Source organism: Protopterus annectens, chromosome 2.part1 (assembly GCF_019279795.1).
Source record: "Protopterus annectens isolate FY-2018-M chromosome 2.part1, PAN1.0, whole genome shotgun sequence".
NCBI lineage: Eukaryota > Metazoa > Chordata > Ceratodontiformes > Protopteridae > Protopterus > Protopterus annectens.
Genome location: NC_056729.1, coordinates 920,907,075 through 920,921,559, shown reverse-complemented (window position 1 = coordinate 920,921,559; position 14,485 = coordinate 920,907,075). Strand labels below are relative to the sequence as shown.

General features: G+C 40.4%; 1 protein-coding gene across 1 annotated transcript in view; it reads left to right on the top strand.

Annotated features, from left to right (window-relative positions):
• Positions 1-14,485, top strand: part of LOC122794919 (NACHT and WD repeat domain-containing protein 2-like) — a 1,236,179-nt gene that overhangs the window by 979,389 nt on the left and 242,305 nt on the right. The window contains exon 24 of the mRNA XM_044063511.1: positions 1,269-1,399. Within this exon, the coding sequence (XP_043919446.1) occupies positions 1,269-1,399 (131 nt within the window). The remainder of the gene's footprint in view (positions 1-1,268; positions 1,400-14,485) is intronic.

Sequence of the window (14,485 nt, the reverse complement as noted above, 5' to 3'; positions counted from 1 at the left end):
CCCTTTTTGTATTAGACATGACCAGATAGGAGCAGTCACTTTTAGATTCAGTTTTCTAATCAAATCATAGCCCTTCAGTACAGAATGAAATAATACTAAATGAAAGATGAAAATTAAGATAAGTACTGAATAAAGTAGGAATTTGTAAAGAGATATGCTTGTACTGATAAAACATGTTTCTAAGGGGATTATCAGTGTCTAAAAGTTGACAGAATTTGACAGAGAAGTATCAAATGTGCATTATTTCCTGAACCGACATGGATACTAGTAATATTAAAACTAGTTAAAACTAATCACACTGATTAACCAGTTTGCAAGACAGAGGATATGAAAGTTGAAAATGAACATATGTCTGTTTTGTATGTATGTCCTCTATAGCTCCACACCTTTTAATATGAGACTTGAGGGGATGTGACTATAATAAGTGAGATTTATGTTAATATCCTGAACAGCCAATGAATGCTTCCCCTCCTTCTCATAGGCTTTTGCTCTTTGCACCCACTGATGTTTTTCATGGCCTCTAACAGCATCCCACATATGATGTGAATACTGGAAGGAATGCTTGTCTTGAATGCATGAAGAGTTTGCTAAGAGGAAAATTTACATAGAAGGAGTCATCAAAGCACTATTCACCAAAATGTGTTTCAGCAAAACGCAGTTCATAAAAAAAAAAAAAAAAAAAAAAAACACCATGTGCATCATAATTCACTGAAAGTGGTTCGATAATGTTGGTGAAACAGAAATATTCAATATTCTCGGGTATGTTCTTGTCTTTGGATCATGATAGACTAAACTTAATTAAATTAAAGAAATGATCATGTGTGGTACCTCTTCCAAGGATTGTGGGGATGGGGTGAGGGAACTTATCTCCTCTCAAAAATATATATTTGTATATATATTTATGTTCTTTTTGGTGAGCTGTCACCGCAGCAGGATTTCAGTTAACTGAATCTGTGAAACCATGATTTGGTGAACTGTTATAGAACACAGTGTTACAGTACTATGCCATAGACCTCTGGCTTATGTGAAGCAAATTAATGAGAAGCATTCCCTACTGACATCAGGCACCTTCCCTATTCATGTACTAGATGAAAACTGTGATGGTGGGCTTTGCTGGCAACCCACCCAAGCATGTGATGCACTGTGATGCACTGTTCTTGATCACCAGATAATCTGGTTTTGTCATGTGTTTAATAAAGTAGTCAAAGAAGGAGTTTGGTTCTTGTTTCTTGAGTTTTAATCTGCTCTATCATTTTAAACTTTTTCAGACTCTGCTCACTTATGATCTTCTGAGGAAGAAATATATTAAAAAGCAAACAGGTCTTTATATTATTCCTTGCCCAAGACATGAGTACAAGATCCTAGATGGTGGTTTGCTGCTTGGTCTATCAGAGAACAGGTAATACATTTATGTACAGATGGCAATTGAGAAGTAAGCAATGGCTGTAAAATTTGATTGCTTTTGTAATAACATAAACCTGCAGATATCAAGTGCAAGGTTTTATAGTTTTTGATGTAATCTTGCCTACTTTCACCGTTTGCTACTATACATGTAATCTTTATATTTAAATCAGCAAGTTTACAGATGTTTTAGTATTTTGTCTTATGTTTTTGAGAGTGTATGTATACTCCCCTGTAAAATACACAGAAATGATTGCATTATGGTTTATACTCTGCTTCCTTCTATGTACTAGCTGACCCTAACTCTGTATCTCCCCACACGGCAGCATCTATTCTGCTGGATCCATCAGAATCCGTTGCAGAACCATAGTTTCGGACATGAATAACTAGTGATAGCTGATCTGCAAATAAATCTATCTTTTGGTGCTCATTGGTGGTGCAGGGTTTGATTGTTTTGCCTGTTCTAGATAGTGGTATAAAGTGCAAGCAGTCACAAGTGGGTGAAAGGTCATACACGATGCTCATGATGTGAAGACACTAAGATGTGTCTTCGCACAGTGGCATAACTAACAATACAAGTATAACTAGGTGTGGTTAACTGTCTTGTATTCACTAGTTATTTATTAATTTTTCCAAGTTTTTAAACTGGTTAGGGCATATTTGTGCAGATTTTGAAGAGGCTGCAGCTCATCCATCTTGAGGCTGTTGACTGAATTCAGGTAATCTTGGTTAGACCTCTCAATACAATTGTTTTACTGCAAACCCAGAATGCTGTAGGCTGTCCATTTTTGCTTCTTGGCATGTAAGTTCTCACCTTCTCTTTTTACATTTAATCTTTAAGAGTTGACAGAAAATGTTAATTCATAACTCTTAGCTCAGTGCTCTTCAATGGTAGCCAATAATTTACATTGTTTCACTCAACAGTTCATGATTTTTCTTTTCTGAGAGAATACATCAGACATGCTGTCACATTGTGCATTTTCAGTAACTATTAGAACTGACTGTACACGATCGGGCATTCCAAAGTTTTATTACGTCTAACATTAACTTATTTTTTTGGTCCCCACAGATGTCACTTGTACCGTCCTAGCTCTCAGTGCCCCATGTCCATGCCATGTCTATCAGCATTCTTTACCACCTCAGTGTGGTATTGCTGGGATCACTTGTGGATCTTCAGGGCATTGATTGTCTGTGCTTCCATCTGGTACTTTTTTTCTGGCCATTTTCTCTATCCTCGCCCACCACACTCACTGGCTGTGTCTGAGGGCAGCTTCTCACTTTGAACCACATTTCCTGTAAAGATTGTCACCACCAAGCATCCTTTACCCAGGTCAAGCATACCTATCCCTCCCTACTGCTCCATCAGTCACCAGAGCTTTAGGTAGGACTTTATCCTTCTATGCCACTGGAGCAGCTTCTAGCATTAACTTATTAACAGGTTATTGTACGCTGAGTTGTTCATGCACTTACATTGTTTCCTGAGTGTTCATCAGTCCCTTTTCTTTCTTTACTTGCTGATATTAGAGTGCTCATCTTATTTTACTTAAAATATATAAGAGGTACTGACAAGTCATTCATTTATCTTAACATCATCTAGTCCACTTTATTTTACAAGGTTTTGTTTTATTTTGCGCACTTTTTCACTGTTTGACAGTGCTATACAGTTTACATCAGCTGGAAGTTGTCTTCTTTGTAAATATGATTACTTCTAAGGATTTCACTGTATGTCAGTTGTGCGTTGCATGAAGCTTAAGAGCCTTCGTTCTGTATGTAGTATTAAAAATGTGAAACTGTGTCCTATAATTTATAGCTCTATAGCAAAAACACAGACGTTATTCTACCAGGCTGCAATCTCCCTGGTGGAGACTGAAAAGACCACCTCTTGTGCTGCAAAGATGGTAAAGCATCTCATTGGCTGTCACACTGTGGGAGAATGAATGGCCAGATTGACTAAGAGAGGGTTTAATGGCTGATAGGTAGAAGGGGCAAAAATAAGAAAGAAAAAAAAAAAAGGAAAAGAATTGAAGAAAATGAGATTCATCGTAATCAAAGGTAAGGTTAAACCAGAAATAAGAGGGCAAGAAAAGTTTCCTCAGACTACTTATCCTACTCTAAGCTAAGGTCTTTTACTTTCAGAAGGACAGTAACCTTATTGTATGCATATTTTGAGTTGAGGGATCTGAGACCCTAGTGACATCAATTAGCGTCTGAGAGCCAGCTAACCATCACTCGTATCCTTGCTCAGCTTAGTGAGTGGACTGAGGAGCATCAGTGTGCCTTACAATGGAGTCACAGATAACTAGGACTCTATGGATCAATCAAGGTCCTTCATTAGAGTGTAGCAAGCCACTTGCCGCAAATGTAACAAACAACTTTCTACATCCAAGTCCCATACATAGAGCAGTGAGAACTTCAGAAAATGCAGCCAGTAGCCAGTACTGGCATTCATTTCCGAATGCCAGTGCTACATATGCCCTAGACAGAGCATTGAAGCACTTCAGACCTGACTGCAAATGTGGTATCTGCAGTCAGAAACTGAATGCCGACACTGGAAATGCCCCTTTGGCCTCACCTTAGCTAAGTATATGTAAGTAGCAGTAAGCAGAAGTCAGTGAACAGGATAAGTTGCTACAATGTCTGAGTTCCTAATTCTATCAAGCAGGCTACAGATGAAGTAAGGGCAGGCTGTGGTCCTACAGTAGAGAGAGCCATGGCATACAGTCTAGAGTCAGAAAAGGTATCCTCTGATACAATGCTGATGGATTTACCTCATATCAACAAGATAAATGGCATCAAAAATACTCGATATAGGGAACTATATCTCTCCTGCTCTTTAACAGACAAGTATACCTCGCAGAGGATACTGCTGCTCTGGAACAGTTTCCCCATCCACATAAAACATATTATTCAAGTGCGACTTGGATCTATGGATGGGAAACTGAAAATGTACCTTAGGAATAAAATAAACTTAAAAATGCACATTACAGTGCAATAAGTGAACCAGTTGGATAAGTATCACACTGTTGGCGTGGATGTCACCACTAAAGCCAACTTGAACAGTACAATGCAGCTTACAAATGTCACACCTAAAGCAGGCTTAAAACATAGAGTACAGTATTTTAATGCCACAGCTAAAAGAATGAAGTGTTTTATTTTTGCTTCTTTATGTTCTCAGCTGCTTCCCATCTGGCTCCTCTGTTATTGATTGGCCCCATCTGATCCCTGTTTTGAGGTGAGGGCCAACAGTTGTAAGGCCATCACTCAAGTAGCTCTCAGTATTTTCCTACTACTGTTCTAAATCCAACATTCTTTGGCAGCTTGACTTGTCTAAACTAAAGAAAAAGTAATACTGATACCCAGTTATTTAAAAACATATGTAAACAGTTTCACATATTCCTGAACTACAAGAGGCATGCATTACACAACATATGGGACCCATCTGTATATGAGAATAGTTGATGATATTATAATTATCTATCCTAACAACCAGTAATATTTCAGAGGCTTGGCTTTTAGCAGAAGTGCGAGTGCAGTTCTATTTAAGTCTGGTACCTTTTGTTTTCTAAGGCTATCCATCAATGGCATTCTTTAACTTCCAACTTTAGGTTCAAATCACTTCCCTTTTCAGCTAAAAATATCTTTATCAAATGTCTGAAAATAAAATCATTTAAAGCTTAAACAAGTTACAGAATGTCTATAGAAAACTTGTCTGTATTGCACTTTTTAGCAGTTTGTAGAAGTTCATATATCTTGTTTTGCAACTTATGAGTGATTTTCCTGAATTAACTAGAAGCAAATGTCTGGCATTGCCTCAGACATATAACCAGTTTGTAACCATTGAGATAATGCTGCTTTGATGTAATGCCATGTTTACTCTTGTTTGCTATAGATATATATTTCCAAAAATTATATTTTCCACATGAGAGTGTCTTCACTGCTATGATGGCTTAGTGGTTAACTACTGTGACTGTAGTGTACAGGGTCCTGTGCTCGAGCCTTGCAGAGGCTGTTTATTTAGGCTTGTATACAGCTCAGCAAGCTCCTGCCTGGTGCCCTGCAGAGTTCTACAGCAGCAGAAAGACAAAATAGAGACTTTGGAGTGATTAAGTATAATTTTTCTGCATTTTCTTGCTGCCTTTAGCTAATTCCACCTAAAACACCGATTTTCTAAAGTTTCTGTGATTTAAAAAGCTTGTTTCAGCTACATATAGTACTTATTTTACTGCCTGCACTTTAACAAAGTTGTTTTTGTGTTTAAATTACCTGTTTAACTGTTGTAGGCTACACACTCAAGTGTGATAGCTATTTCTGTGCATTTAAAGTGGTTTTTTTTGACTGCATCTACTTTATTTTCTGGAAAAAAAAAATATATATATATATATATATATATATATATATATATATATATATATATATATATATTTGTTTGTTTTCCCCCCTTTCTAAGCTAGTATAGTCCAGTTTTCAGGTTAGTGCTGAATTCAGGGCTGTGTTACAAGTTTCTGTGTTTGTCCATACCTTACTTGGATAGAAGGACGTTTCTGTGTTCACTGTGAGAGAGGGAACTTTGGGCAGCCTATCTGTCCCTGGAGGAGTGGTTTCAGCCCAGAAATTAGCAGTTTATTGGCCATTTTGGGCTAATTTCTATCTCTTTCATTTCCCTGCTATAAAACCCTCATTTGCAAGGTTTTTGTACTTGTATACAGCTCAGCAAGCTCCTGCCTGGTGTCCTGTAGAGTTCTACAGCAGCAGAGAGACAAAAGAGAGACTTTGGAGTGATTAAGTATCATTTTTCTGCATTTTCTTGCTGCCTTTAGCTAATTTCACCTAAAACGCAAATTTTCTAGTTTCTGTGATGTAAAAAGCTTGTTTCAGCTACATATAGTACTTATTTTACTGCCTGCACTTTAACAAAGTCATTTTTGTTTTTAAATTACCTGTTTAACTGTTGTAGGCTACACACTGAAGAGTAATCGCCATTTTTGTGCATTTAAAGTGTTTTTTTTATTGTATCTGCTTTATTTTCTGAAAAAAAAACAAAAAAACAAAAAAAAAAACTTTCAGCCCTGAAATTAGTAGTTTATTGGCCATTTTGGGTTAATTTCTATCTCTTTCATTTCCCGCTATAAAACCCGCATTTGCGCAGTTTTGCGCACCGGGCAGCCCCGGTTAGCTAGGGTATAACTATTCCCGACTCCACAAAGCCTACTCTTCAATTTTTCCCTTGGAACTAGACAAACTTTCAACTTAAGTACTCAACCCATTCACTTCTCATCCCGGCACTTGCTATAAACTCATAGCAAGCACTAATAAACCTTAGCACTAGACCCCCCCCCCCTATACTGTAGAGAAGGAGAAGGCTCTCTATTCGACCTTACCAGCCAATCACTAAAACAGTTCATTGTACATATCTAGGCATATCGAAAGGGCAGTTTCAGGTGTACTCTCCGGTCCAACTGGTGAATCTGGGCATTTTGAGGCAATGTTACAATTGCCTTATGTACACAGACAACCCTCTCCTCCTTCCACCAAACACTAATACATGCGAGATATGCAATTATATAGCCAAACTGGAGGCTAAGCTCTCTCAACCCAAGACTGGACCAGGCAGTCAAGAGGAGAAGGGAATTACTTGCATCACACCACCAGTCTCATAGCCAGCACAGGTAAAAAACACACATAAATGCACAAAAACATACTTGGAGGCTCTAAATACAAATCTGCAAAAGCAACAGAGACCTCCAAAGCAGACATCCAAGCAACCTCCACCCCCCAACACAAACCATGAAATACATACTTCACAAAACCAGTGTGCCATGTAATCATAGCCCTAAAGGCAAAATAACATGCCCAACACACTAGTAATAGGTGACTCTATAGTCAGGCACACTAACGTCCCACTTACTAGGCTGAACAAGGAGAAGGTTACTGTTAGTTGCCTGTCGGGTGCCAGGATCCGCCACATAACACAAGCACTCAGGTCACTCCAGAGAAGTACAAATATGACTCTGTCATTGTCTATGCTGGTGTGAATGACCTGAGCCATACCTCCCTGGACTACATGAAGAGAGACATGGAGGAGCTCTCTGATCATGTAGCCCAGGTCGGTATGACCTTGACTCTGAGTTGCATCCTGCCCTCACTAAGAATGTTACCACGGTATAGAGAAAAAATTATCAGTGTCAACAATTGGCTAAGCTTCTGGTGTCATTCAAAGGGGATCCAGTGTTTGTCAGCCTGGGATGACATGCTCAACAAGCCACGCTTCTTCGCTAGAGATGGCTTGCACCTGTCACCTTTAGGCTTTCAAATACTGGCCAAGGCACTTGACACCCCCATAGTGCCTTTTTTAGGCAAGACTCAAAAGACAAACCCCCCTGCCGTAAATAGCACAAGTAACAAGAAAACTGAGGGTAATGCTACTCAATGCCAGAAGTCTAAACCTCAAAATTCATGCACTCTAGGCACTCCTCAGTATGGAGGAAATCTATATATGTGCAGTAACAGAAACCTGGTTTAAGGCTCCAGAGAGCACTCCAGCATGACCAAGCTACAACTCATAACGTACTTTCGGCCACAAAACCCAGACCAAAATACAAAAAGTGGGGGAGTATCCATATTCATCAACGATACCCACACCTCCAGGTTAATGGCACAGCACGATGCTTCAGAGGTTATCCAAGTGCAACTAACAAAGAGGAAAGCTGTTATTCAAATAATAGCTTGCTACAGATCACCCACCATGTCCCAGGACCCCCACTCTGCATTCCGGGAAACACTGGGAAATATAAAGGTCCTACCAAACACCCTGATATTGGGTGATTTCAATTACCCAAACTTTAACTGGGAGAACTACTCAAGTGCAAACTCACTTACCCAACATTTCCTAGAATGTATAAACTCAAATACCCTGGATCAACTGGTCAACACCCCCACCAGAGGTGACAACATATTGGACCTGGTCATCACCAACATGGGCGACTGGTGTTCCACACTGGAGGTCAACCCCTCACTGGTTAGATCTGAGCATAAACTAATCACTCTGGATATCCACATTACGCCACCACCCCCGGTCAAAGAAACCACCGTGAAAAACTTTTAAAAAGCAAACTTCATGTTACTTAAGACTGAGGTGGGACGTTTCAAAGCCCCCATGCTAAAGGATAATGCTGTCCAAGCTGCAAAATCCTTTACTAATGCATTCTACAGGCACCTGCAAGAATGCATGGATCATGCTATCCCAAACAAAACCAAGACTCACTCCTCCAAGAAAAGGAAACCAGTCTAGTGGACCCCTGCCATAAACAAGCTATACAACAGAAGGAGGAAACTAGTACAGAAAAGAGTAAAATCCCAAGAAGGGAAGACATCCCTGATCAGTATCAGCAAGAAACTACATTCCCTCATAAAATCATCCAAGGCTAGCTTCGAAAGAAAAATTTCCATGGACTCCAAAGATAACCACAAGGCATTATTTAGCTATGTCAAGAATCTAAGTGGCAATTCTCAGATCTGCTCGGAGTTAGTGCAGAATGCACAAAATACACTGAACCGACTGATAAAGCCAACATCCTGGCAGACAGGTTCAGTGCAAACTTCACCCCATCTCACCCCCAAAAGGGCCCATACCTATACCAGAAGAATGTAGTGCCCCTGAAATCACAGACACTCAGGTTAAAACAGCCATCTTCAAAGCCAAAAACACAGCATCAATGGGACGGGATGGTGTCCCAGGCTGCGTCCTACACAAGCTCAAAGATGAACTAACCCCTCACCTAAACACACTGTTTAAACTCAGCCTCTCCACAGGCTATGTGCCCACAGAGTGGCGCACAGCAACAGTTATTCTGCTCCACAAAGGTGGAGCCACAATGAACCCCGGGAACTATCACCCTATAAGCCTGACCAACTTGGTCTGGAAAGCTATGGAGCGCATCATCATGGATCTCATTAACAGAGACATTGGTAACCTCCAAACACTGGACCCTACCCAGTTCGGCTTTGTTAAGGGCAGATCATGCCTTCTAAACCTGGTGGACATCTTTGAGACAGTTACCAAGGCTATAGACGAGGGAAAGGTGGTCCACACAGCCTATCTAGACCTCGCAAAGGCCTTCGACAACATTCCCCACTCAGGTATTATAGACAAGCTCACCAGCCTGAACATAAATCCCTATGTCACGAGATGGATTGCCACCTGGCTCATGGACAGAACCCACATCGTAAGAGTTGCAGGAGCTAGGTCTGACTCTAAACTGGTTACAAGTGGCATTCCCCAGGGCTCAGTCCTAGGACCCCTCCTGTTCAGTATATACTTCTCAGAGGTACAGACAAGCACAGTAGGACTATGGCTGACCAAGTTTGCAGATGACTGCAAATGAGGGGCTATAATTGACTCTCCAGCTGACACAGACATCCTCCAAAAGGGTCTCACTGAGACAGATACCTGGTGTCAAAACCATGGCCTCAAGCTAAATGCCAAAAAGTGCATAGTCATCCCCTTTGGAAAAAAGTGCATAGTCATCCCCATTGGAAAAAACAAAGTACCCACAAACTACCACATAGGTGGTAGCCCCCTAAATATGGAAGACGTAATAAGGGATCTGGGGACCCAAGTAGATAATAACCTCTCCTTTGATAATCACATTGCCAGAGTGGTTAGAAAATCCTTCCTTGTGGCCCACCTAATCACAAAAGGGTTTGCATCCAGATCAAAAGAGGTAATTGGGCTCCTCTACACATCACTCATCTGACCCATCATAGAGTATAATTCCCCATTTGGGATGTACCTTACAAGACACTTGCAACAACTGGAAAGACCACAAAAGTACCTCACCAAGAGGATCACTGGCCTCAAGCAAATGCCCTATGCACCTCGACTGAAGAAACTCCAGCTGTACTCAGTTGCATACCGCCTACTCAGAGGTGATCTCTGCCTGATATACAAGGCAATGTCCAACCCAGAATTGATGGACATGCTCCACCTAAAGAAAACCATATCCCCTTGAGCCACATGTTGCAGGGATCAAAACCTCACCACAACAATAAATAGGATGTGCTGGAGGGATGGGTTCCTGTCCCAGAGACTTCCCATGCTCTGGAACAAGATTCCAGTCTACATTAGGCAGAGCTCCTCACTAACCCTCTTCAAGAGAAACCTTGACGAGTGGATGGGAAACAGAAAGTTTACCCCAGGGATCACTTCAATGGCTGTGCTGGACAGAGGCACAGGGAACTAATCTAAGGGGGTGGCGAAAGCCAACACATTCTGGCTAGGCTTATAAATGCCTTTGGGAAGATAGCCTAGTACCTACCTATGAACCTATGAACCTAAGTCTTTCAGCTTTTCCCAGTTAGGGGTCGCCACAGCGGAACTCCGGTCCGCTCATGATTGGCAGTGGATTTTTATGGTGCCAAGTTGCCAGCCCGACGCCCAACCTTCAAAGAAGGCCCGCCCATTCACGCTCGCACCTACCTGTATATCTTTAGCGTCACTCGACTGCTCTAAATTTTTTAACCACTAGGTACATTTGGTTGTAGACTATGCTTCATGTTCTTATTTATTTTATAATATAAACAATGTAGAAATGTCATCCAGAAGAATTGAAATGTCACTGTCTATTTTGAGAATACCTCAGTTTCTCTTTATAACATCCTATAGTGCAGGTGTACCTAAGGGATGTGTTATTTTATACAATTTCCTTAGTCTCTCTCTGTTTTTATTATCTTTATATTATCCCATTTTATCTCCTGTCTTGTTTTCTGTCTCTTGCATTATATATGTAGCACCGCTCCAGTATAGCCCCTTGCTTTAAAATATTGTCCATATTCTCTTGTTTGTCTATCAAAATTTTGATAATTTGTAAATCATCTTGATTATTCAGCATTTGTGACTTGTTTTAGCATTTTTGTGGGGGCATACTAGTAAAATATAAGCAGGTGTTCTTCATGATTAACTTAATAAACATTTCTTTACCCCTACAATTATCTTTTTAAGAGTATCAATATCTAAACGTAATCTCATTCTCTTATATATTAAAATAAGCTTCAGTGGTGCTATTGGACTCTCCATAAAACTTACTAAATTGTAAAATTCTAGTTCAGTATCATTACACTAAAATTAAGACGTCCTGTGATAGCATGAATAATTATTGTGTCATTAATTCATTTTGTACATAAATGGATCCCATCCATTGTGCTGTTATATGTGGAATGAAGCAAAATGATGTACAAAAGTACTTATTTTATTTATTTATTTTTTGCTTTTCTTGACTGAGAAGGTCCAGCTGGGATGCCATAGCCTTTTTATAGGAGGGATTCAGGGAGATTAAGCATAAGTACAAGTTTAAAAGACAATTATAATACACAATGAATTCAGGGATGCCAGAAGGAGTAAGTATATTATAAATTGTAGGAGAAAAACATCTCTGAGAGGTGGTTACAAACAGTACCAATAAAAGTGCAATAATTAGGGTGTAGGATATGTACATTGTCATACAAGGAAAAAGAAAACAAAGAAAAGTTAAACGTTATTCAACAAAAGGAAAAAAGAAAACTGGAGGCGTATATTTTGCCTTGTCAACAGATAAAAGAAAATAAATACAGTGGTATGAATATCAATCAGAAAGCATTGCCGAATATGATAAGGAGAGTAATTATATATAGATTGCTGAAACAGGATTAGAATGTGGTAGAGAACTGTATAGAGTTTAAGGGGAGTGTGCTCAGCAGGGGTTGTGCATTTATATAGAGAAAGATGCAGTATATGAGGAGAAGGTATAGGTTGGAGAAAGACGCAGTATATGAGTAAGGGTAGGAAGATGACGTATGCAGAATGGTGCGAGTATAACAGATAGTGAGACTTTTCAGGAGAAAGTGAGATTGTTACTGTTTAGGAGGGAGAGAACAGAAGGCTAGGGTAGATGGAAAGGGGGTGTTACTAGACTGCTGTAGTATAGGTAGTAGAAGGAATAGTAGAGAAGGACTGGTTAACAGCAGTTTAGTTTGACAGCTAGACATCACACTGATACTGGAATGAACAGATTAGTAGACTGATTACGAGAGAGTTTTGAAGAATTAGGAATATAATTTAGAGAAGACAAATGGGATTAATATGAAGGAATGATGTGGAGAGAGTTAGGAGATTCATTTTGTTATAGTTAGTAGTGCCTTGGTAGACTTGCAAATCTGCATACAGGAGATTATTGTAATGGGAAGGAGTATTGAAGTACATTGGAACTGAGGCTGCATGTCCAAAGGATACGCATGAGCGAAGTCAAGATTTGGTGATCTGTGTTTTTTTAAGGACAGTCACTTTTACTTCTTTTTTTTATTTTTTTTTATTTGTATATTTTTACTGAAGTGCTTGTTAATTCTCTTAAGCAGTATTTTTCTGTATCTCCCAGCTTGATGTGTATGCCAGCAATAATACAGACCTGTAATGTTTCCCTCTGACATGCTTCTACACATACTCTGTGATGGCTACAGTGTGTGTGTGTGTGTGTGTGTGTGTGTGTGTGTGTGTGTGTGTGTGTGTGTGTGTATGTATATATATATATATATATATATATAGGTTCATAGGTAGATACTAGGCTAGCTGCCCGAGGGCATTTATAAGCCTAGCTAGAGTGTGTCAGCTTTTGCCACCCCAGTGATTAATTAACAGATCCCTCTGTCAAGCAGAGCCAATGCAGTGATCCTAGGGGTGTATTTTTTGTTACCCATCCACTCGTCAAGGTTTCTCTTGAAGAGTGTTAGTGAGGGGCTCTGCCTGATGTAATTTGGAATTTTGTTCCAAAGCATGGGGAGTCTCTATGACAGAAATCTATCCATCCAGCATGTTGTATTTATTGTTGCGGTGAGGTTTAGCTCACTAGAGCGCGTGGCTAGCAGTGACTTGGATTTCTTTAGGTGGAGCATGTCCATCAATTCTGAGTTGGCTATGGCTTTGTAAGTCAGGCAGAGATCACCTCTGAGTAAGCGATATGCCACTGAGTACAGTCGAAGTTTTTTCAGTTGGGCTGCATGGGACATATGTTTGAGGCCAGTAATCATCTTGGTAAGGTACTTTTGTGGTCTTTCCAGCTGTTGGAAGTGTCTTGTGAGGTACATCCCAAATGGGGCATTGTACTCTATGATGGGTCTAATGAGTGACGAGTAGAGGGGCACTATAACCTCTTTATTTCTAGATGTGAACCCTTTAGTAATTAGATGGGCCACATTGAAGGATTTCCTAACTACTTTGGCAATATGATTGTCAAAGGAGAGATTACTATCTACCTGGGTCTCCAGATCTCTTATTACCTCTTCTGTATTAAGGGGGCTGCCACCTATGTGGTAATTCGTGGGTGTTTTGTTTTTCCCAAATGGGATGACTATGCATTTTTTGGCATTTAGCTTGATGCCATGACTTTGACACCAAGTGTCCATCTCAGTAAGGCCTTTTTGGAGGATATCCGTGTCAGCCGGAGAGTCAGTTATGGCTCCCAGTTTGCAGTCATCGGCAAACTTGGTTAGCCATAGTCCTTCTGTGTTTGCCTGTATTTCTGAGAAGTATATGCTAAACAGTAGGGGTCCCAGGACTGAGCTTTGTGGGATACCACTTGTGACTGGTTTAGAGTCGGACCTGGAGCCTGCTATTCTTACCGTGTGAGTTCTGTCTGTAAGTCAGTTGGCAACCCATCTCGTGGCGTAGGGGTTTATGTTCAGGCTGGTGAGTTTTTCTGTAATACCCGAGTGGGAAATGGTGCCAAAAGCCTTGGTGACGTCAAGGTAGGCTGTGTGAACCATCTTTCCCTCGTCTATGGCCTTGGTGACTGTCTCGAAGAAGTCAACCAGGTTTAGTAGGCATGATCTGCCCTTAACAAAGCCGAACTGGGTCAGGTCAAGTGTTTGGAAGTTCCCAATGTCGTTGTTAATGAGTTCCATGATGATGCACTCCATAGCCTTGCAGACCAGGCTAGTCAGGCTTATGGGGCGATAGTTACCGGGGTCAGTTGTGGCATGTCCCTTGTGAAGAGGAATAACCGTTGCTGTGCTCCATTCTATGGGCATGTAGCCTGTGGATAGGCTGAGGTTGAACAGT